Source organism: Coregonus lavaretus (genome assembly GCF_964263955.1).
Source record: "Coregonus lavaretus genome assembly, contig: HAP1_SCAFFOLD_398, whole genome shotgun sequence".
NCBI lineage: Eukaryota > Metazoa > Chordata > Actinopteri > Salmoniformes > Salmonidae > Coregonus > Coregonus lavaretus.
The window spans coordinates 79,504-105,056 of NW_028156549.1; the positions used below are offsets into that span (position 1 = coordinate 79,504).

At 43.3% G+C, this 25,553-nt stretch overlaps 2 protein-coding genes and 2 long non-coding RNA genes across 4 annotated transcripts in view; 3 read left to right on the forward strand and 1 right to left on the reverse strand.

The window, feature by feature from the left end:
* LOC311126218 (insulin receptor-like) overlaps window positions 1-12,959 on the reverse strand; it is a 56,194-nt gene extending 43,235 nt beyond the window's left edge. Inside the window, exon 1 of the mRNA XM_084200230.1 lies at window positions 12,711-12,959. Coding sequence (XP_084056356.1) covers window positions 12,711-12,795 — 85 coding nt within the window. The 5' untranslated portion in view covers window positions 12,796-12,959. The remainder of the gene's footprint in view (window positions 1-12,710) is intronic.
* Window positions 12,960-17,819: 4,860 nt separating this feature from the next.
* LOC311126205 lies at window positions 17,820-19,337 on the forward strand. Its single transcript, XR_014612968.1, has 4 exons — window positions 17,820-17,844; window positions 18,776-18,887; window positions 19,104-19,130; window positions 19,307-19,337. It is a non-coding gene; the product is annotated as an uncharacterized lncRNA (long non-coding RNA).
* A 1,834-nt stretch (window positions 19,338-21,171) lies between these two features.
* LOC311126210 (uncharacterized protein) lies at window positions 21,172-22,031 on the forward strand (the record flags this gene model as incomplete). The annotated part of the gene is made up of 3 exons (XM_084200224.1): window positions 21,172-21,210; window positions 21,433-21,550; window positions 21,774-22,031. Exons 2-3 carry the CDS (start codon window positions 21,443-21,445, stop codon window positions 22,029-22,031), a joined length of 366 nt encoding a protein of 121 aa, XP_084056350.1. The 5' UTR covers window positions 21,172-21,210; window positions 21,433-21,442.
* Window positions 22,032-23,735: 1,704 nt separating this feature from the next.
* On the forward strand, window positions 23,736-24,271 carry LOC311126209. Its single transcript, XR_014612971.1, has 3 exons — window positions 23,736-23,759; window positions 23,888-23,979; window positions 24,185-24,271. It is a non-coding gene; the product is annotated as an uncharacterized lncRNA (long non-coding RNA).
* Window positions 24,272-25,553: the final 1,282 nt, after the last annotated feature.

The window sequence follows — 25,553 nt, forward strand, 5'->3', positions numbered from 1 at the left end:
ATGTTGTTGATCCATCGTCAGTTTTCTCCTATCATAGCCATTAAACTCTGTAACTGTTTTAAAGTCACTATTGGCCTCATGGTGAAATCCTTGAGCGGTTTCTCCGGCAACTGAGTTTGGAAGGACGCCTGTATCTTTGTAGTGACTGGGTGTATTGATACACCATCTGAAGACTGAGGAGGATAGTTACGAAGCCCCATGAGAAACACCTAATGCTGTGCTTTGTCTCTCCTGGATGCTCTCCTCCCCAAACTGTCCCATTGTGCATTTCACCGTATCTGAACCTCTTTACCCGAATAGTTGCCCCTGATTATAGATCTAGGATTGTACCCAATCCCAATTTCAACTCCCATCTCCATCTCTTCGTCCCTCTCAACACCACACACAATATACAGTGCCTTCAGAAAGTATTCACACCCCTTGACCTTTCCCACATTTTGAAATGTCTTGAGTCAATAAGTATTCAACCCCTTTGTTATGGCAAAAACGGTACTTAAGTTGCATGGACTCACTCTGTGTGCATAATAATGTTTAACATGATTTTTGAGTGACTACCTCATCTCTGTACCCCACACATACAATTATCTGTAAGGTCCCTCAGTGAATTTCAAACACAAATTCAACCACAAAGACCAGGGAGGTTTACCAATGCCTCGCAAAGAAGGGCACTTGCGGTCTAAGGCACTGCATCGCTGTGCTTGAGGCGTCACTACAAACCCGGGTTCGATCCCAGGCTGTGTCGCAGCAGGCCGTGACCGGGAGACCCATGAGGCGGCGCACAATTGGCCCAGCGTCGTCCAGGTTAGGGGAGGGTTTGGCCGGCCGGGATGTCCTTGTCCCATCGCGCTCTAGCGACTCCTTGTGGTGGGCCAGGCGCAGGCACGCTGACTTCGGTCGCAAGTTGTACGGTGTTTCCTCAGACACATTGGTTTGGCTGGCTTCCGGGTTAAGCAAACAGTGTGGCTTGGCAGGGTCGTGTTTCGGAGGACGTACGGGAGTTGCAGCGATGGGACAACACTAACTACCAATTGGATATCACGAAATTTGGGAAGAGAAAAAGGGGTAAAAAGTTAAAAATAAATTATAATAGTTTGAATTTCCAGGTGTGCAAAGCTGATAGACTTACCCAAAAAGACTCACAGCTGTAATTGCTGCCAAAGGTGATTCTAACATGTATTGACTTAGAGGGCTGAATATTTATCTAATGAAGATACAGTGGGGAGAACAAGTATTTGATACACTGCTGATTTTGCAGGTTTTCCTACTTACAAAGCATGTAGAGGTCTGTCATTTTTATCATAGGTACACTTCAACTGTGAGAGACGGAATCTAAAACAAAAATCCAGAAAATCACATTGTATGATTTTTAAGTAATTAATTTGCATTTTATTGCATGACATAAGTATTTGATACATCAGAAAAGCAGAACTTAATATTTGGTACAGAAACCTTTGTTTGCAATTACAGAGATCATATGTTTCCTGTAGGTCTTGACCAGGTTTGCACACTGCAGCAGGGATTTTGGCCCACTCCTCCATACAGACCTTCTCCAGATCCTTCAGGTTTCGGGGCTGTCGCTGGGCAATACAGACTTTCAGTTCCCTCCAAAAATGTTCTATTGGGTTCAGGTCTGGAGATTGGCTAGGCCACTCCAGGACCTTGAGATGCTTCTTACGGAGCCACTCCTTAGTTGCCCTGGCTGTGTGTTTCAGGTCGTTGTCATGCTGGAAGACCCAGCCACGACCCATCTTAAATGCTCTTACTGAGGGAAGGAGGTGTTGGCCAAGATCTCGCAATACATGGCCCCATCCATCCTCCCCTCAATATGGTGCAGTCGTCCTGTCCCCTTTGCAGAAAAGCATCCCCAAAGAATGATGTTTCCACCTCCATGCTTCACGGTTGGGATGGTGTTCTTGGGGTTGTACTCATCCTTCTTCCTCCAAACACAGCGAGTGGAGTTTAGACCAAAAAGCTATATTTTTGTCTCATCAGACCACATGACCTTCTCCCATTCCTCCTCTGGATCATCCAGATGGTCATTGGCAAACTTCAGACGGGCCTGGACATGCGCTGGCTTGAGCAGGGGGACCTTGCGTGCGCTGCAGGATTTTAATCCATGACGGCGTAGTGTGTTACTAATGGTTTTCTTTGAGACTGTGGTCCCAGCTCTCTTCAGGTCATTGACCAGGTCCTGCCGTGTAGTTCTGGGCTGATCCCTCACCTTCCTCATGATCATTGATGCCCCACGAGGTGAGATCTTGCATGGAGCCCCAGACCGAGGGTGATTGACCGTCATCTTGAACTTCTTCCATTTTCTAATAATTGCGCCAACAGTTGTTGCCTTCTCACCAAGCTGCTTGCCTATTGTCCTGTAGCCCATCCCAGCCTTGTGCAGGTCTACATTTTTATCCCTGATGTCCTTACACAGCTCTCTGGTCTTGGCCATTGTGGAGAGGTTGGAGTCTGTTTGATTGAGTGTGTGGACAGGTCTTTTATACAGGTAACGAGTTCAAACAGGTGCAGTTAATACAGGTAATGAGTGGAGAACAGTAGGGCTTCTTAAAGAAAAACTAACAGGTCTGTGAGAGCCGGAATTCTTACTGGTTGGTAGGTGATCAAATACTTATGTCATGCAATAAAATGCAATTAATTACTTAAAAATCATACAATGTGATTTTCTGGATTTTTGTTTTAGATTCCATCTCTCACAGTTGAAGTGTACCTATGATAAAAATTACAGACCTCTACATGCTTTGTAAGTTGGAAAACCTGCAAAATCGGCAGTGTATCAAATACTTGTTCTCCCCACTGTATATTAGTGTTTCATTTTTCATAAATGTTTTACAAATGTTAGAATATTTCTTCCACTTTGACAGTGTAGATCGGTGACAAAAAAATAACAATTAAATAAATGTTATACCCAAGTTTTACAGTGTAGCCTCTACACACACAGCCAGGGGCAGTCCCGTGCCATTGTTGCCACTTCAGAAAGGTAGTTTATTTCTGGTCAATTGCACAATGAATAAATCATAATTTAAAAAATTATAAAGAAAAATTGCGAACCAAAATCTAATGTGACCAGGTACATTTCTTCACTGGCACCCTTGCGACCAATAAAGAATATGTTTTACTGCCAATTCAAACGGTCGCAAATGTGACTGTTTTGGTCGCAGTATTGAACCCTGGTAATATAAGAGTGGAATGCCAATACAGTAACAAAGTCCACACTCAGAAAGATTAGCCTACTGGAGCTTGTTTCATTTATTTACACAAGAGAGCATAGCTACATCTATGGCCTTCTATGTTTTTCTGCCGTGTGTAATGTGGGGTAGCCTATATATCATAGGCTATGCTATGTATTGGATCATCATTTGGGATTTTCTGGGCTTGGGCTCATAAAATGTATTTAATGTATAGCTCATCAGGCTCAGGTAGCATCATGCTTGAATTTTCACGCTGATAAAAGCACTAATCAAATCCAGACATGCTTTATATGCTTTAGAAGGACACTTGCAGTTTTGGCGGAAAATACTGTTACCTAGATTCAGATTAACTTTATTATCCCACCAGGGGGAAATTAATTTGGTAATGTGCTTAAAAAGACAGTACATAAAACATGAAAACACCGAAACTACACAAAACAATTAATTCGAAGTGCTACAGCTACACATTTAAAGTGAAAGTGCAATATGCTGTATACTCGAGGGACCAACAGACTAATGGCTGTTGGAATAAAAGAGTCCCCATATCTGTTTTAATTTGAAGTCTCTTTCCCCTTGTCCGGCTGATTCTGTGACTGAAAGGGGATGAGTGCAACATGTTTGTAAAATTATATAAAATGCATGCGAATTTGTAAAAGAAAAAAAGGTAGCTCTGGTAATATGGGTCATGTTTTTAACGGTGGCCTAGAGACAAGCTGTTTTCATTGCTGTAAAGTGAAGTACTGTGCTCCATTTTTTCTCTCTGGCACGCAGAGGCTGTGTGACAGCAAACTTGCAAAGCCTACTCAGAATGGCCTGTTCTCTTGGTTATACCAGGTGATGAAATGATGCAATGTATCAACTTTGGTCGCTCTGCACACTGCTCCAATCTATCAAATGTACATGTAACAGAAGAATATCAGGGTCTGCATCCCTGCTTGCCATCACGGATAAATTATATTTGAAAAACGAATGGAATAGATGCGCAGGAAGAGAGGACGGAGAGAACCTGTGAGTAATGGCTGGTAGGGGATGTGGCTGGCTGATTACAGCTGCTACATGTGATATACACGTGAAAGTTAAATGGACATTATTGGACCGGCGCATACAAGAGATTTAGTTGCTGTTGCTTCTTTTTTCTCCAATGAATTTATTAACAAAACTGACTTTATAAACATTTTGTAACAGGCGCCAGCGGGTTCTTTAGATTGGTAGGGCCAAAAAATTCAGCAGTATCAAATGAAACGGTTCAACGGTATTCTAAAATGTTGGCATCATAAGTATCATGACGTTTTGGTACCGTGATATTACCGTGGTACCGGTATACCGTGCAACACTACAATGGATCCCGAACTGCTTTATGGTATCATGCAATATGAATGGACATTGTTGAGGGCCATTGTTGACACTGAGTTAATTATTACCTGCGGAATAAGAAGGACGTTTCCTTGATCAAGGCCAGTGAGGCCACCATGTCAAGGGTACGAACTGAGTACGCACCTCAGAAAGAAAGCACATTGTCAGATCAAGGGCCATATGTATCAAGCATCTCAGAGTAGGAGTGTTGATGTAGGATCAGTTTAGCCTTTTAGATAATAATGAGTAAGATTATAGACAGGGGACCTGATCCTAGATCAGCATTCTTACTCAGATGCTTGATACACACGGTTCCAGTTGCTTGAGTCGAGTCAGTGGAGTGCGAGATGCTTGAAAATGAGGTGTTTCATGGCTTGTCAAAGTTCAACATGTCACTCAGGTTTAAAAGGACTGTTGTTGAAGGTAACAATAAAGACAAACAATTCCTGTGTGTCAACCGCACACCGATGGTTCTCTCACAGGAGGGGGTGAGCGGATCAAGTCACAGGGGGCGTGTCTCAAATGGCACCCTATTCCCAATATAGTGCACGACATAGGGAATAAGGTGCCTTTTGGGACATAACCAGGTTCATTACCTGAGATCACCACTCACTGACTCTACCTGTGAGGTGAGGCGGCCATGTCATAAATCAACAGGCTCATCAGCACCCTATTCCCTACGGACCCTGGTCAAAAGTAGTAAACTATACTTAACAAAAATATAAAACTCAACATGCAACAATTTCAAAGACTTGACTGAGTAACAGATCATACAAGGAAATCCGTCAATTTAAATAAATTCATTAAGCCCTAATCTAAGGATTTCACATGACTGAGAATACAGATATGCATCTGTGGGTCACAGATACCTTTTTTTTAAAGGTAGGGGCGTGGATCAGAAAACCAGTCAGTATCTGGTGTGAAGACCATTTGCCTCATGCAGCGGGACACATCTCCTTCGCATAGAGTTGATCAGGCTGTTGATTCTGGCCTGTGGAATGTTGTCCCACTCCTCTTCAATGGCTGTGCAAAGTTGCTGGATATTGGCGGGAACTGGAACATGCTGTCGTACACGTCGATCCAGAGCATCCCAACGTGCTGATGAGTATGCAGGCCATGGCAGAACTGGGACATTTTCAGCTTCCAGAAATTGTGTACAGATCCTAGCCTCCCAGTCCCTGCCGCTGAAAAACATCCCCACAACATGATGCTGCCACCACCATGCTTCACCGTAGGGATGGTGCCAGGATTCCTCCAGACTACACAATTGGCATTCAGGCCAACAAGTTCAATCTTGGTTTCATCAGACCAGAGAATCTTGTTTCTCATGGTCAGATCCTTTAGGTGCCTTTTGGCAAACTCCAAGCGGGCTGTCATATGCATTTAACTGAGGAGTGGCTTCCGTCTGGCCACTCTACCATAAAGGCCTGATTGGTGTAGTGCTGCAGAGATGGTTGTCCTGGAAGTTTCTCCCATCTACACAGAGGAACTCTGGAGCTCAGTCAGTCAGAGAGACCATCGGGTTTTTGGTCACCTCCCTGACCAAGGCCCTTCACCCCCCGATTGCTCAGTTTGGCCGGGCGGCCAGCTCTAGGAAGAGTCTTGGTGGTTCAAAACGTATTCCATTTAAGAATGATGGAGGCCACTGTGTTCTTGGGTACCTTCAATGCTGCAGACATTTTTTGGTACCCTTCCTCAGATCTGTGCCTCGACACAATCCTGTCTCGGAGCTCTACGAAAAATACCTTCGACCTCTTAGCTTTGCTCTGACTTGAACTGTCAACTGTGGGACTTTAGACAGGTGTGCACCTTTCCAAATCAATGTCCAATCAATTACATTTACCACAGGTGGACTCCAATCAAGCTGTATAAACATCTCAAGGATGATCAATGGAAACAGGACGCACCCGAGCTCAATTTCGAGTCTCATAGTAAAGGGTCTGATGTAAATAAGGTATCTGTTTTTTTTAATTTTTAATACATTTGTAAAAAATTCTAAAAACTGTTTTTAGCTTTGTCATTATGGGATATTGTGTGTAGTATATGTATTTAATACATTTTAGAATAAGGCTGTAACGTAACAAAATGTGGAAAAAGTAAAGGGGTCTGAATACTTTCCGAATGCACTGTAGATGCTGTCTGGTTCAGGAATAGATTGATAATGTCTAGTTTGACTACCTGGCCACTTTGGAGATAGCTAAATATATTTTTTTTCACTGTATTTTTGATAGGTGAGCAGGGAGACACTGATAGGGAGAGAGGTGCAGAGTAGTAGTAGGGCCGGGATACGTGCCCACGCTGAATGGTGACGTGTATGTGCTGGAGGCGGCGGCATTACCCGCTAGACCAGCCTCAGGCACACTTCTGAGATAGATTGATACTGTCTGGTTTGACAACCTGACCACTTCAGATTATTTAATTGGCAACATGAGGCAAACTACTCTACGTTGGAGACCTGAGGTGAACAACTACTGTACGGTGGTACCTGATGTGAACTACCGTTCGTTGGACGACAGCACAATAGAACGGATACAGGATACAGATAGGGCAATGCTTAATCTGTGCCTATTCTCAATCCTTCAGTATGTAAAATGGGGTGATGTAAATGTACGATGTAAGGCGTAAATGTAAAATGTAATGTAAATAGAAAATCAAATAAAATCCACCAAGGTTTTTAGTTTCATTTAGGGTTTTGTCCAGCTTAAGTAAGTAAGCCTTGTCCAAGCCAGAATAATCCATTTTGATTTAAGTATTGGGTCAGAAAACATTTACATTTCCTTCACAACATAGGTCACATTCAGACACTGGCTTGGTTCAGCCAAAGCGTTGGTCAGTTACTGTTAGTCAATGTTATGAAACACTTTCAGTGAGGCCCAAGTTTTTCTCACTCACTCACTGGTTCACTGTCAAGTCGGAGAGGTGCGAGAAGGGGGCCAGTCAGTGCCAGCAGAATCGAAGTCGCACAACAGAATCTAACACAAACTGGTCTGACATTAACCAATCTCAACCCCCCCTTTTTAATGAAAAGGTAGCTTCACGTTACTATTTGGGGTTTTTTCAACTCTCAGCCCGACTCGCTCTCGTCCCGTCATATAGGCTAAAACCAGAAACCACACTCGACTGCGTTTAACATTCAAAACAAGTACAGAGGTGTTAGTCGAGTGTTTGGTTTGTTGCGATGTTGCTAGACAAAGGCTGTTTAAGAGGGTTAACTTCCAGGCCTAAATAAATAAATGGTGCATAGTGGTGGTGCAAGAGTAGGTATAGGCCTATTTCATCACAAAGTCTCAAGAATTCTACTACACTGACTCTTAACGGCTTTTCAAATAGTTAAACATCACGAGTGGGTCACCAAGTGCAGATGGAGTGAATAGAAACCATAGGCAGGACACCAGAGTGTGACCATTTAGTCACATTTTGCGACATTTTAACTTGGCTGTGCGAGTTTCATTTTTAATTGCTTGCACTGGTGCGAGCTGCATAGTCTACCTGGTCACCTCAATCAAAACGTCACATTTTTGGTGCAGATAAAATCATGAATTTGTTCAACAGTAAAGTGTATTATCCTCATGATTCCTGTAATAAAAGTGTCTTCCCTGCCACTGTGCCTGCCTGTTTCGCTGGGACAGGATGCTGTAATGAACGCGCCTCTCACTCACTCTCCCCCCTCATGTGCCCCTCGTGATTGTATAACATTTCAAAATGCAATTGCGGGGGGAAAAATATAACTTTGGAAGCAACTAGTCCATATTAAAGAGAGGAGGGTCTCAGCCTTCTGTAGGTATAATTGTTATTTCTCAACTATCATTATTGAGTTCAAAGCACTGTTTTACCTTTTGAAATACAGAGCGCGTGAAATTGCGCATCGGCCATCGCAAGTGCACTAACCTCATTGCACTCGGACTCATTTTGGGGGGGAAATTACATTTACTGTTACATTTACATGGCTACTAGGAGTAGGTGTTATATTTAGAGTTAGCGATCTAGCTAATGTGTTGAGTTTCTACTTCCTCAGGTGGTGAATTAGCACCAATTGAATTAGGCCTGTATATAATGTTAATGCACATAAAGATGAAGGCAAATTCATCTCTATTGAACAAAACAGAACATTCTGGAGCCCTATTTTGACAGTAAAATATAAAAAAAACTGCCTAATTGTCAAGCCATTCATGACAATCACTGGATTAGGTTGCATATCAAAATATTTTGAATCATGCATTCCTGCTTGGACATGTAAGATAACAACTTATTTGAACAAAAATATAAACGCAACATGCAACAATTTCTAAGATTTTACTGAGTAACAGTTCATAAGGAAATCAGTCAATTGAAATAAATAAATTAGGCCCTAATCTATGGATTTCACATGACTGGGCAGGGGTGCAGCTATGAGTGGGTCTGGGAGGGCATAGGCCCACCCACTGGGGAGCCAGGCCCAGCCAATCAGAATAATTTTTTCCCCCACAAAAGGGCTTTATTTCAGACAGAAATACTCCTCAGCACCCCACCCCCCTCAGACGATCCTACAGGTCAAGAAGCCAGATGTGGAGGTCCTGGGCTGGCGTGGTTACACGTGTGAGGCCAGTTGGACATACTGCCAAATTCTCTAAAAATACGATAGAGGCAGCTTATGGTAGAGAAATGGCCATTCAATTCTCTGGCAAAAACATTTGAGAGAAATACGCTTTTGTGTGTATGGAAAATGTCGCAATTTTTTATTTCAGCTCATGAAACATGGGCCCGACACTTTACATGTTGTGTTTATATTTTTGTTCAGTCTCTTTACTAAATACCAGATCTCAGTAGTATATTATACTTCTTAATAAAGCATTGTGAATTACTTTATAAGATGACTCAAACTTATTCTATTGTGTGAGACTGTGCACATTTTGAGGTGGGGTGCCCTATGGGCCCTGGTCAAAAGTAGTAGGTCTACACTATATAGGGAATAGGGTGCCATTCAGAACATACCCAGATGCAACACGCAGCTATGCATCTCTCCCCATACCAAACCATCAGTCCTTTCAGACACGACAGACCCACAGCAAATCATTCCCAAAGCAAATCATTCCCACACTAGATATTTTTTTCTGAAACTCTTGTGATTTTACCAGATTGAAATATTGTGATTAAATCCCTATATCTTAGTTATTATGCTATTATCCTTTTAAACTACGGTAATAAATTGTTTAGCTAAGTGACGGCAACAAAAAAAAAACACTTAAGGACAAAAGCAATGACAGATGGATTGAAGAGGCCAATGTTTCCTCTAGCTAGGCAAAGCCAAGTGTGTCACAAGCATGGCTTGAAGCCCTCCAAGTCCAGACAGTTGAGAAAGAGCAATGAGAATGGAGAACTATTTAACAGACAACAGTAAGTTTGTGTTTATACCATGTTCATCCTAATGCCATTTGATTGAACTACTATAATTGAGTGAAATCTAATCTCTTTACCCGATCAAGTGTTGTGATAAAACCGACTTGATCATATGTTATTATGTGAGAACTGTTTAGAGTCTAAGATTAGTAGATGGATTGTTTGTACCATGTCCATCCTAATGCCATTTCATTTAACTAATTTGGTGAAATCAGATCTGATCGAATCCAGTGCCTTGATAAAAACAACTTTGTAGCCTAAGTGGTTGAATTGACATACACTCACGGGACAGTTTATTAGGTACATCCCGTTCAAGAAAATGGATCGCTCCTTAAGACAGTCACGTGGCCGTGGTTTGCTATATAAAGCAGGCAGGCAGGCATTGAGGCATTCAGTTACTGTTACTGTTTCAGTTAACATTAGAATGGGTCAAACTAGTGACCTAAGCGACTGAGCGTGGTATGATGGTCAGTGCCAGGTGCGCCAGAACCAGTATATCAGAAATGTAAAAGGCTGCCCTCCTGAGCTTTTCACGCTTGACAGTGTCTAGCGTTTCCCGAGAATGGTGCGACAAACAAAAAACATCCAGTGTCTGGGCGAAAACAGCTTGTTGATGAGAGAGGTCGAAGGAGAATGGCAAGAATCGTGCAAGCTAACAGGCGGGCCACAAACAGACAAATAACGGCATAGTACAACAGTGGTGTGCAGAATGGCATCTCAAAATGCACAACTCGTTGATCCTTCTCACAGATAGGCTATTGCAGCAGACGACCACACCGGTTTCCACTCCTATCAGCTAAAAACAAGAAGCGGCTCCAGGTGGCATGCGATTACCAACACTGGACAATTAAGGAGTGGAAAAACATTGCCTGGTCCGAGGAATCACGGTTCCTGTTGCTTCATGCTGATGGCAGAGTCAGGATTTGCTGCAAGCAGCATGAGTCCATGGACCCATCCTGACTGGTGTCAAAGGTACAGGCTGGTGGCGGTGTACTGCCATCCAATCTGCAGCAACTGCGTGATGCCATTGCATCAGCATGAACCAACATCCCTGTGGAACGTTTCCAACTTGTAAAATCCATGCCCCGAAGAAATCAGGCTGTTCTGGAGGCAAAGGGGGTCCCGACCCGGTACAGTGTACCTAATTAACTGGCCGGTGAGTGTAAATTGCCCTCTTTTAATATCTGCCTTTGTTGGGAGGACTGTTTAGAGTAACGACAGAAGCTAGGTTGTTTGTACCATGTCCATCCTTAATCCTTACCATTCATTTGAACTAATTTGGTTTATCCAATCTGATCCAATTGAGTGTCGTAAAAAACCTGCAATGAAAGTGGTTGGTTTGACATAATACTTTAAGGCCAAACTAACTATTTTAAACCTCCGTCTTTGTTTACTCACTTAATGTTGTACATGTGCATCTGGTTCCTTTACCATTCATTTGAAATAGGCTAATTTGGTTTATCCAATCAGATCCAGTGCTGTGATAAATCTGCTGTGACTTCAAAGTGTCTGGTTTGACATAAGTACCCTCTTTTAATCTGTAATTTTGTTTACTCATTTACTGCTATTTGCAACACAACAGTCAATCTAGTGAATCACACAGTAATGTAGATGGGTAATACATGTACAAGTTTTGTAATAGTGACTAGTAGTGTGCGTGCGTGTGTTGGTGAGTGTGTAGGGATGCTGAGAAGTGTTTGTCTGTGCGTGTTCTCGTCTGCACTCTAGTCCTATTCAGAGGGGCTACTGAATACAACATGCCTGCGATAAAACCTAACTTAGTAAATAGTTACCCTACTTTTTGTTCATGATCATGTCATCCCAATTACTCTGTTACCACCCCTGGTGTGTGTGTGTGGGCGCTTACACTTACTCTTCAGTGTAGACTCCCAGTTCTGCATAAAACATCAATATATGTTAACAATATGACCACCTGACTTTAAATTAATGGTTTAACATGCTGTATTTATTTTATTCTGTACCGACTCATTAGCATGTAATTTGCATAAAGTCGTATATTTTCTTAATTCTAATTTCATATATTGTTTCAAATTGTTACAAACTCTCAGTTTTGCATAAAGCATGTAGATTAGTTAATAATATGACCACCCTACCTTAAATTGGGCTTAACATTACTGTAATTATGTATTCCGCACTGCCTAATGTACATATTAAGTGCCTAATTGGCATAATATTGCATATAAATGTCAGAACAATATGACCACTCTATCTTAAGATATTGGACAGAACGTGTTGAAATTAAGAATGAATACAGGTGATTTGGTGCCTTTTTGACAAGGGATTATATGATTGATGTGTACGCGATTTTTCTTACTTTTTCTGATCACTTGAAAATAAGATCTCAGCGATGGTAAGTATACACCCTCATGAAATAAAGTGTTCTGCGTCCTGAAAAGCTGCACTATAACATGGAATACAAAGCATAACGCCAGAACCAAAGTTTCATGTTGACCCCTAATAAATGTATTATGTACATTGTACGTTTTGATATCCAAGCAATTGCATGTTGCAAAAGCATTTTGATCAGTTTAGGTGGCAAAGTAATTTTTTTGCTTACCAAAAAGTCTATAAAATAGACCTTTGTCCTTTCAAATCTAGCGTATCTAACGAAAAGGCTGGCCTTGCTGTCATCATAGCTGATGAAAAGAAAGTTAAGTGACATTCTGTCAACATTCTGTCAAATTAGGTACAATTATGCAAGTACACACATCTGAAACAAATGAGAGCGGGGTGAGAAGATTATAACTAGCTACTTACTTTCTGTATTTTCTCCATTCGTTTGCTGACAATTCCATACGTAGACAGCAGTCACAAAAACCACAAGGCAAGTCCGCTGCCACATATTTACTTAAGTCAATATCCGACCGACGACACGGTCGAGAGCAACTGGGGAAGAATCCGTGTCAATTCGATTAAAACTAGCTGGCAAGTGGTAGCTGTCAATTGGTTAGTTAGCTAAACCACGAGAACCCACAGGTAAACAAAAATAAAAACATGCATTCCGGAAAAATGGGCGGGAGGGAAGGAAGAGTCCAACGTGTTCACTAGCTACCTGGTTAGCTTCAGCTAGTTATCTGTACAGATCTGGTGGATATTCAAAATCGCCACCAACAAATGCAACAGTGGTATTCATTGTGGACAAACGAAGATAAAGTCTCACTTGCCAATAAATTGCACGGCATTGAGTCTTCTTTTCAAGTGTTCTTGATTCAATCCGCAGTCTCGAGAGTCGCAGAGCAGGCCAATGGGAGCAGCTAGCTAGCTAACTGCTAGCTAATGTTAGCTGGCTGTGCAGCAGGCCACAACACAAGTTAGTGCAATTTCATATCAACTCGCAATTTAATTACGCTTCCTGTAACACTCGCTATGGATATGTTGCCACGTATCTACTTCGGAAATTGCTTATTCCCTTGCATTGAAAGAACCTAAACCCAGGGACGGCTTGTTCAATAGGGCGATATGGGCGACGCACTGCCAAACGGGAAAAGGAAGGGATTTTTTTTCTAATCAATTATAAAAAAATAAAAAAAATAAAAAAATATTTAAAAAATTTATAAATTTATAAAAAATTATATCACGGCAACAGCAGTTATCAGTGTTCACGTCTGATCTGCCAGCCACTAAATGTCAAATCAGGCTAAAGTCGTGCTTCAAATGGCCCCGCCCGTTTTTTGGGCGATTTCAGTCAGGTTGAAAATCGCCCAGAAGTCTGTCATAGACTCCCATGTAAAATCTATTTTTGTCACATTTCAAAGCTTTCAATACATTCTCTATGGGTGTCTGTGGGCTTGCACATACGCGCTTTCGTTATACATAACGTAACCACGAATGAACGTAACTAAGAAAAGACCAGGTAGCAGCCTCAATCAATTCACTACTACTATCAAAATGGCTAGGCTTCAGTCCAACTCGATTGTGTCTTTGAAAGAAGTTCCTTTTTGTCGGCGAACAAATTAAGATAAATTGGCAACGAAACAATTAGGACCTCCCAGACCAAATTTAATAATTCAACAGGTTTCTACTAAAGGCGGAAAGTCCTACACCCGAGGATTTTCCAAAAATTGGTACGAACGAAAAAATACATTGCCACTCACTCAACTGGATGACGAGGGATACAGGCTAGCTGTCCGCCGCCACAACGATGAGGTTAGTGTTGATAATCACAAGTTTACTGGATGTGGATATGGTGTAATAAAGGCAGTTTATTCAGAGGTAAATATATCTGGAATCGCGTTCACGGACCCGTTCGTCAAACTCTTAGGGAGCTATACATTAAGCCCCATTACTTACCATATCAGATAAGAGAAATTGCTGCAGCTACATATATTTTACATCCTGGCCCTACATAGTTCACTATTTGCATCACTTACCAAAATATTACATGTGGTCATATATGCTTGGAAAGTGGAGATGCCATAGAACGTCAAAAAAGTAAACATTGCTGGAGACACATTGTCGTTTTGGAGAAGACATCGCGTTTGCTAGCGAAGAGATTTGTTGTGGCAAATGAACTTGGCCTGGGAATTGCCAGGAACCTCACGATAAGATATATGCATCAGCATTGCGAGTCTCATGATTCTATACGTATTGCGATTCGATACTGTGATTTTATTGCGCACCATATGTCTGTTGCAGAGGGATCAGAAAGCCATGAGAACGAGTTTTGATCAGTCATGGAAATAAAAGTGCTGAAAACTAATTGGCTCCCAATGTGAAAAGATTGAGAACAAGCTATGAAGGAACAATAATGGTGTTTTGGTGCAGGTACAGCCAACTAGCGCTAAAATATTGCGATATTGTCAATACAGTATATCGTAAAGTATCACTATGTAACTCGATTTCTTTCACCCCAATCCCTCAAATTAACGGTAAATAACTGAATTGTTTGCCCCACATTTAGCTAAGATGATTAGCTAGCCAGCTAAAATGTTTTATTTAGTTAGCAGTCGCATCTACAATAGTTTACTGTCAATAACATGTCTCCAAAAATGACGTGGTGTCTCCAATTGTGTTGACATTTTACAATTGCAATGCGCATCCATGAGTATCCACTTTCTGTAGCTCAGCTGGTAGAGCATGGTGCTTGTAACGCCAAGGTAGTGGGTTCGATCCCCGGGACCACCCATACGTAAAAATGTATGCACGCATGACTGTAAGTCGCTTTGGATAAAAGCGTCTGCTAAATGGCATATTATTATTATTATTATTATTATTATTATCTGAAGAGAGCCCCGAAACATTGTGTGCAGACATTTTATGCAATAAATGAAGTAGGTTCAATCTAGTAGTTCTGATCTTCTGATTGGTCCTGATGAGTTGGGCGAGGTCACCTCCAGGCTACTGTCACTGTTGCATTGGCTCTGAGTCGGGTTCTCTGTCTTCAAATGTTCAGCCTAAGAGAGGGGATTTTTGTGTGTGTGTGTGTGTGTGTGTGTTTAACAGTGATGATGTGTGTGTGTGTGTGTGTGTTTAACAGTGATGATGTGTGTGTGTGTGTGTGTGTGTTTGTGTGTGTGTGTGTCCTCAGAGCAAGAACTCGTGAGTTGGAAGAACTGAGAGGCCTATGGCGTGGGTGTTGTCCTTGGCCACCTGCTGACAAGGCTGACAAGATAGGACCCTTTTGTCCATTGTTATTGGATAGGAACAGAACTTATAACCAGCTCCTGACCTAAATAGATCTTAGCACAACATTTTACTCAACATATCATATTCCATATTCACTATAACAAATATATTTACTACGACATTAGCAAGAACCGCCACATCCTCAGCCGGCTAATCCAGTGTGTGAAGTTTTGCGGAGTGTTTGAGTTAGCTTTGCGAGGCAAAGATGAAACTGAGGGCTCCACCAACCCTGGTAAGCCAACACTTTTGAGATCAGTCAATAAATGCTTCTGGTATTGACTTATATGCTGCCCCTGTCTTCATGTTGTTGCTGGACATATCATTTTTTTAAATGTGTGTAGGTCACCTAAATCATCAGAAAAATTGCCCCTCCTGAGAATTTTTTCAGGAGCCGCCACTGTGCTCAACACATTGTGGTGTGTGGGGGGTTGAAAGACAGGGCATTGCAGCATGCTGATGTGTTGATCTGCTGTGGGGTTTAATGAGGACTGTGATGTGGTGCTGTTTCCAATCTTAGCTGAATCAACTGTAAGTCACTCTGGATAAGAGTGTCTGCTTAAAGTCTAAAATGTAAAAATGTGTTGCAGGCGAGGCGTCCATGGGATGTTCCCCCTCCACCTGGCTGCTCTCAGTGGGTTCTCTGACTGCTGTCGGAAGCTCCTCTCATCAGGCTTTGATATAGACACCCCTGACGACTTTGGAAGGACCTGTTTACATGCTGCAGCAGCTGTTGGGTGAGTGGACTGGTCCAGGCTTTACACCAAGGAATATTTAGTTCATGAACTGGAAAGCCACCAGAAAGAACAAACACATATTCACACTCTTACATTTCACATTGTTTAGCAGTATAAAAAAATCGTTTAGATCATTAGTGCGGTATCATTTCTGTATAATGTGGTTCCATGCCATGGTGGTATTGACTTGCGCTCTGGTCTAAATTGTCTTTATATCTTCTTGAAAGAGAAGAGAAACCTGCAAACTGCTCTTGCTAGTATCACTTTTTATTATTGCTTTTATTAGCATTATAAAAACAGTGATACTAGCAAGAGCAGTGTACGGGTTTCTCTTTTCTTTAAGGTTCTCATTGTTACCATCCACCTGATAGCTCAGATGTGAAAGGGCCTTTCTGAACTTGATATCTTGTTACCATCCACCTGATAGCTCAGATGAACGAGAGCCTTTCTGAACTTGATATCTTGTTACCATCCACCTGATAGCTCAGATGTACGAGAGCCTTTCTGAACTTGATATCTTGTTACCATCCACCTGATAGCTCAGATGTACGAGAGCCTTTCTGAACTTGATATCTTGTTACCATCCACCTGATAGCTCAGATGAACGAGAGCCTTTCTGAACTTGATATCTTGTTACCATCCACCTGATAGCTCAGATGTACGAGAGCCTTTCTGAACTTGATATTTTGTTACCATCCACCTGATAGCTCAGATGTACGAGAGCCTTTCTGAACTTGATATCTTGTTACCATCCACCTGATAGCTCAGATGTACGAGAGCCTTTCTGAACTTGATATCTTGTTACCATCCACCTGATAGCTCAGATGAACGAGAGCCTTTCTGAACTTGATATCTTGTTACCATCCACCTGATAGCTCAGATGTACGAGAGCCTTTCTGAACTTGATATTTTGTTACCATCCACCTGATAGCTCAGATGTACGAGAGCCTTTCTGAACTTGATATCTTGTTACCAGGAACCTGGACTGTCTGAATCTGCTGCTCAACACAGGGGCAGACTTCAACAGAAAGGACAGCTTCGGAAGGTCTGTCTGTGGCATCAAATAACTTTCATATGTGATCTTTATGATAATGGGGAATATAGTATAGGGGCATATAGGAATTATTATGGGAAATATTGGGCGGCAGGTAGCCTAGCGGTTAAGAGCGTTGGGTCAGTAACCGAAAGGTTGCTGGTTCAAATCCCCTAGCTGACTAGGTGAAAAATGTGTCTATGTGCACTGCAGCAAGGCACTTAACCCTAATTGCTCCTGTAAGTCGCACTGGATAAGAGTGTCTGCTAAATGACGTAAATGTAAAATGTAAATGTTATACAGCTCCAATAAGCTGTTTCTGTTGTTGATGTTGAATGGTTTCTGTGCGTTCTTCTAGGAGTCCTCTGCATTATGCGGCAGCCAATTGTAACTACCAGTGTCTGTTTGCCTTGGTGGGGTCTGGGGCCAGTGTGAACGATCTGGATAAAAGGGGTTGCACCCCGCTCCACTACGCTGCTGCCTCCGACACAGACGGAAAGTACGTCTCACACCTCTCTTACTGTTGTGTGTGTTGTGGTGCCATGACCTTTCACATTTCATTGTAGTCTGGAGAGTATGTTGTGGTGCCATGACCTTTCACATTTCACTGTAGTCTGGAGAGTATGTTGTGGTGCCATGACCTTTCACATTTCACTGTAGTCTGGAGAGTATGTTGTGGTGCCATGACCTTTCACATTTCACTGTAGTCTGGAGAGTATGTTGTGGTGCCATGACCTTTCACATTTCACTGTAGTCTGGAGAGTATGTTGTGGTGCCATGACCTTTCACATTTCACTGTAGTCTGGAGAGTATGTTGTGGTGCCATGACCTTTCACATTTCACTGTAGTCTGGAGAGTATGTTGTGGTGCCATGACCTTTCACATTTCACTGTAGTCTGGAGAGTATGTTGTGGTGCCATGACCTTTCACATTTCACTGTAGTCTGGAGAGTATGTTGTGGTGCCATGACCTTTCACATTTCACTGTAGTCTGGAGAGTATGTTGTGGTGCCATGACCTTTCACATTTCACTGTAGTCTGGAGAGTATGTTGTGGTGCCATGACCTTTCACATTTCACTGTAGTCTGGAGAGTATGTTGTGGTGCCATGACCTTTCACATTTCACTGTAGTCTGGAGAGTATGTTGTGGTGCCATGACCTTTCACATTTCACTGTAGTCTGGAGAGTATGTTGTGGTGCCATGACCTTTCACATTTCACTGTAGTCTGGAGAGTATGTTGTGGTGCCATGACCTTTCACATTTCACTGTAGTCTAGAGTATGTTGTTGGTCGTGTTTGAATACATACTAGTGTTAAATCTGCAGTGTGAAAGCTTGGCCACGTCTCCTTTGGGAAAGTGTCTCTGCTTGCTTATCTGTCTGTCTTGATGTTGGTATAATGATTAGTGAACTCTTGACCTCTGACCTCTAGGTGTCTGGAATATTTGCTGCGAAACGACGCTAACCCAGGGATCAGGGACAATCAGGGCTACAACGCAGTCCTTTACGCGTCTGCGTACGGACACCGCCTCTGTCTGGAGCTGGTGAGTCAGAACCACAGGGGACTAGACGCCCTGCATTCACAGACCATTTTGTCTGCGTCCCAAATGGCTGTAGGGCCCATAGGGCTCTGGTCAAAAGTAATGCACTATATAGGGAATAGGGTGCCATTTGGGACAGACGTTGATATTCAGTAGGTTTTAAGGTGTGGTTGCATGTTTGTCGTGGCCGCATCGTCACTCTTGATGTTCTTTTTCCAGATTGCAAGTGAAACACCTTTAGATGTGGTAAGTACCAGTTGGTTACTTTTCCTCACACTAGCTTGTTTAAGATACGAATGCAACACCCCAGTATGTCTGCAGGGGCTGGTCACTGAGATTTACAACATGAAACATGCTACTAGACTAACCTTCAAAGTAAATATGTTACAAGTCTAAACTGGCCCGTCCTTGTCTTTCCCCAGCTAATGGAAACCTCAGGGACAGACATCCTGAACGACTCTGATGTCAGAGCTCCCATCAGCCCCCTACACTTAGCTGTGAGTAAAGCCTACCTGCTCCTGTAGGGGTCTCGCCACATGACAAATGGCACCCTATTCCCTATTTAGTGCACTACTTTTGACCAGAGCCTTATGGGCCCAGATCAAAAGTACTGCACTACATGGGAAATAGGGTGCTATCAGGGATGCAGGCATGGTGTTGTTTTTCCACGAAAAGTTGATTGTCCAGACACTCACACACCATGTTCCTATCTGTTCCTGATTAGTGTAAAATACATGCATATTTTGACACGGTGATGATGAGGATGATTTCCTTATTTTGCCATTTGAGTTAATCAACCTCCAACAGAGGAGAAGTAGAGTGTTTCTAAATCTCACGCTTGGCAGGGACCTTCGATGTTGATGCTGGGCGGGAGAAAAAATGGGCACCCGATTTGAGAGACACTGGTCTACTTTAGGGGTCTAGGACTGTTTCTGTTCAGGCATACCACTGGTCTACTATAGGACATTGATTATATTAAGAGTGTATTTCTGTTCAGGCATACCACTGGTCTACTATAGGACATTGATTATATTAGGAGTGTATATCTGTTCAGGCATACCACTGGTCTACTATAGGACATTGATTATATTAGGAGTGTATTTCTGTTCAGGCGTACCACTGGTCTACTATAGGACATTGATTATATTAGGAGTGTATATCTGTTCTGGCATACCACTGGTCTACTATAGGACATTGATTATATTAGGAGTGTATATCTGTTCAGGCATACCACTGGTCTACTATAGGACATTGATTATATTAGGAGTGTATTTCTGTTCAGGCATACCACTGGTCTACTATAGGACATTGATTATATTAGGAGTGTATATCTGTTCAGGCATACCACTGGACTTTGCTTCAGACTGTGTGTTTGTTTCCATTCAGGCGTACCACGGCCACCACCATGCTATGGAGGTCCTGGTTCAGTCTCTGCTGGATCTAGACGTGAGGAACAGCCAGGGGCGCACCCCTCTGGACCTGGCTGCCTTTAAAGGCTATGTGGAGTGTGTTGACGTCCTCATCAACCAGGGAGCCTCCATCCTGGTTAAAGACTTCACCCTGAAGAGGACCCCCATCCACGCTGCAGGTACGCATAGGATATCACGTAAGACCTAGAGATTCTGTAATTCAAAAGTTTTCCTTACCAAGATGGACATTTGTTTGGTCATGTTGCTAGGACGCCAATGTCCACTCTAGGGATATTATATAGCATAGTGTGAAAATGCCCACTACACACTGATCTAAGGTCATTTTTTGTCATTATTGCTGAGGATCTGGGGAGGGTAAGCTGATCCTAGATCAGTGCACAGGGGGACTTCTATCCAGAGCCAGGTACACAGCTAGCAGGTGACAGGCTTCGAGGGCCTCAGCCCCAAAATGTTTTATTATCTGCTGTGTTAACATCATGAGGATGTCATCTACCAATACCACTGTTCTAGAAATCTGTCTGTTCATGTGAAGGTAATAGTCGTCCAGCAATCAGCTCATATCCTCTCTGTTTAGCCTCCTCTAGCTACCAACGGTCAATCATCTCACATTCTTATATCCTCTCTGTTTATCCTCCTCTAGCTACCAACGGTCATTCATCTCACATTCTTATATCCTCTCTGTTTAGCCTCCTCTAGCTACCAACGGTCAATCATCTCACATTCTTATATCCTCTCTGTTTATCCTCCTCTAGCTACCAACGGTCATTCATCTCACATTCTTATATCCTCTCTGTTTATCCTCCTCTAGCTACCAACGGTCATTCGGAGTGTTTGCGTTTGCTGATTGGAAATGCTGACCTCCAGAGTGCAGTGGACGTTCAAGACGGGAATGGACAGTAAGTCAATTGGGTTTTGGATACAATTCCTGAAATAAAGAGATTTTGACACTAGTTCTACGTCCCAAATGGCACCCTATGCCCTACTTGGTGCACTACTTTAAACCAGAACCCTATGGGCTCGGGTCAAAAGTAGTGTACCATATAGGGAATAGGTTGCCATTTGGGACTCAGCCTGGTTATTACCAGTTTGTAATATGACCTTGTTGTCTTGTGTATCAGAACCCCTCTGATGCTGTCGGTGCTGAGCGGACACACAGACTGTGTGTACTCACTACTCAACAAGGGAGCCAGCGTAGAAGCCAAAGACAAGTGGGGCAGAACAGCGCTACACAGAGGGGTGAGGAGGAGAGCTGGCTGTATACGCTCACACACAGAAAGAGACGGGGAGGCTCAAATATACATATTATCTTCAGAAAAGTAGTTGTCCATGGGTAGTGGTGTATTCATCCCTGTAGGGGGACCTGCCTCCAGACATCATTTGTAATAATTGATGATTCATTATTATATCATTGATTATTAGTTATTCAAATCCATTCTTGTCTCCCTGCCCTTCCTCCCAGGCGTTGACGGGTCATGAGGAGTGTGTGGAGGCCCTGCTGCAGCACAGCGCCAGCTTCCTGGTTCGGGACTGTAAGGGGCGGACCCCTGTCCACCTGGCGGCGGAATCCGGACACATCGGGGTGCTGGGGGGACTCCTACACGCCGCCCAGTCAGTGGAGACCCTCCCCGTCATCACAGACAACCAGGGCTACACGCCACTACACTGGGCCTGCTACAACGGTACGTACTGGACTAACGGAACACTAGATATTTTCTGATTTTCTCTCTTCAGCACCGTAAACATGTCCCTGAATTAGGCAGGCCATACAACTAGGGGTGTAACTATTCGATTTGTATCACGATTCGTGGTTGTCGATACGATTCAAGGACGATATTGGTTCATTTAGAACGATACGATCCGAAACGATTCAGTGACTTGAAATCGATTCAGTAACCTTTTAGCCAAAAATTCAACCAGTGTGACTGAAATAAATACCTGGATACTGGACAGTGCAGGTGAAGTTTCCTAGATTCCTGTTTCTTGTAAGGACCGCAATGGTGGCTTGATAATTTCTCGCTCGTCGGCTTCTCCTCTGTCGTCCGCCATGCTATGTTTTGTTGTCTTTGCGCCTTTGCGCTGCTGCTGGCGTGGGGCGATGACGTCACGGATAGGCAGACTGAATCGAGTAATGTTTAAAGCCTTTATCATTAAAAGTGCTAAGAAAAAACATCCATATAAAGTCTGACGTGCTTAAATCCAATGGGTTATTTCCTAGTATCGATACAATCGATTTATTACATTTTAAAACGATGTTAGAGTGATATATGTTGTCCAAAAGGCCAACTCACCGAGCACAGATCGATGTAGTTGGATCATAGGAATATAAATCGATACATCGATGTAGTAGATGGATCGTTACACCCCTACATACAACGGTACGTACTGACTAACTGGACTGTAGCTCTGTTCTCTCCTCCATGAAGTGTACACTCATTCACTCCCTCTTGTGGCTTGAAAAGCATTCGATTGGTGTGGACGGAGCCATGTGGGGGAATGAACAAGACTACAACAGAATTAGGGGTTATGACTCTCAGTGGAGGACCTTACACTGAAACAGGACTTTGTCATAGCATATGTCACCGAGGGCAACTCGTTCAGCCCCCTCCACTGTGCTGTGATCAATGACAACGAGGGGGCTGCAGAGATGCTGATTGACACTCTGGGGCCGGCCATTGTCAACGCCACTGACACCAAGAACCGGTAACTACAGCACATGACAAAGTCCTTTTCTTCTGGAGAATAATGTTGTCTTGGGAATAAAATGACCTCTGGGGTTGGATGAGGGATTGTAGATTACTTTTAATACATCTATTAGTGATTTTATATTTCTATGGTATAAACAGGGTTAATTGAACAAACTTGTTTATAACAGTCCTACATGATATCGGTGAAATAAGTTTCCTCTCTCTCCAGGACCCCCCTGCATGCGGCGGCTTTCACGGACCACGTGGAGTGTCTTCAGCTGCTGCTAGGCCACAACGCCCAGGTCAACTCCCCCGATGCCTCCGGGAAGACCTCCCTCATGATGGCTGCTGAGAACGGACAAACCAACGCTGTCGGTACGCAGCCCCCTCTCCTCCGCTTTGCCTCGCCCAGCCGGCTTAAGTTCAACATGTCTGTTTTACATTTTAATAAGTCGCTTCATTTCCTAATTGAGTTTCTTTATGTTTCTCTGTCTGTGTCAGAGCTGTTGGTGAGCAGTGCCAAAGCAGAGCTCACCCTGCAGGATGCAGTCAAGAACACTGCTCTTCATCTGGCCTGCAGTAAGGTGAGCATCCCCACATCAAGATGACGTTCATCTGAACAGTTGGCTCTCTCTGGTTGAAATTTTGGTCTGACATGTTTGACTCTGGTTTTTAAAGGGGCATGAAACCAGTGCTTTGTTGATATTGGAGAAGATTACAGACAGGAACCTCATCAACTCGACTAACGCAGCCTTACAGACGTACGTATGGTTCAGCTGTATTAATTGGGCCAGAAGAATTAGAAGAAGTGCACTATATAGGGAATAGTCTGGCATTTGGGAGGTATCCTCATTTGCTGCTGGCTAATCTGACGGTACTTTCTCCTCAGGCCGTTACACGTTGCAGCCAGAAATGGTCTGACGGTGGTGGTTCAGGAGCTACTAGTGAAGGGTGCTAGCGTGCTCGCAGTCGATTAGAATGGTAAGATCCATAACGCTAACACCGTTTTCTTCTGTACTTCTCTTCTCAATGTGTCCACAATTGTTTCTCTCTAGTCCACTGCTTGGTTATTGTCTTAACTTTGTATCTCCTAGCCTGCTGTTATTTCATGTTTTTCACCAAAAGTGTTATAGTAAACGGTGATGCTCCTGAAGTGACCCTCTGCTGTTCTGTTTGAACCCCTCAGGTTACACGCCTGCCTTGGCCTGCGCCCCCAACAAAGACGTGGCGGACTGCCTGGCGCTGATCCTGGCCACCATGATGCCCGTGTCCCCCTGCAACCCGGCGCCCAGCCTGTCCTTCAGTGCCATTAACCACTACACCACCAGCCCCTCCAAGAGTGTGACCTTCGACAGCCTGCCCGTGCTGCGCAGCGAGCACAGCTCCTACTGCAGCTTCAACAACATCGGCCACCGCGACCACGATGGAGGCTTCTACAAGGATGAGGAACTCAACGACTCAGACTCAGAGACATACTGAGGGGGGTGGTGGTCGCTGCCCAGGAGGGGAGCCAAGGGCAGGCGGATGGACAGTGAAGTGGGGCAGAGGCCACAAACAAATCCACACATACACACCGTGTCTTAAATCACCACAGCCAGCTTTGGGAGGGCACGAGCCGAGACAGTCCGCACAGGAGCCTTAAGAGTCCTGCAGATGGAGAGAGAGAAATGGAGGGAGGGAGGGAGAGGGGGAGGCACAACAGGCTGGCTGGCCACACTCATCCTCTCGTACCACCAGGTGTCCTTCCAGCAGATACTGGACTTCAGAGGAACTGCTGCTGCTATACCCCACCTTTACCTTTACCCACAAAGGTCCTAAACGGTAGAAACTGTCCAGCCAACAGACAGACGGACACCTTATGACGGCAATAACCTGTAGTCCAAGGGGATAGTAGCACTTCACTGAGTGAAAAACAGACATGGACCAAAAGATGCGGAAGAAGCCTTTTCAAAACCTGTTTTGACAGTAGAAATGGGATTGAGCGTTTTGGCCTGAGAAAAAACATAAGGAGTGATGTTTCATTTAAGTTTTATGAGAGTGATGGTCATGTTTATCCGCACACTAAGACAGTCAGAACGCACCTAGCCTCTTGTCTGTAATCCATGTGGGAGGAGGGGAAATCATTTATTTTTTATGAACAAACATTTTAATAATATCATTCATGTCTTAAGCTCCTGACCCTCTGTGGGAACCAAAAAATCGTAGTATTTGCTCTCATGAGTAATTTCAAAGAATTTCCATCCCCAATGGCACCCTATTCCCTTTATAGTACACTACTTTTGACCAGGGCCATAGGGTTCTGGTCAAAAGTAGTGTACTCTATAAAGAATAGGGTGCCATTTAGATTTTGCATTTGTATGTGAGCGACAGGACTTTTTACATTTGCGTTATTAAACCTACCTGTCCTTTGCCCTCTAGAAAATATTTTAGAAAGTAAATTATTAATTCATGTATTCTTTCTTGTGATATTTATGTCATCATTTTGTGCCTTCTTTAGTTACTGAGGGGAGGTTAGGAGAGTAGGGGCAGCTGTATGAGCGAAAACAATGATGCAC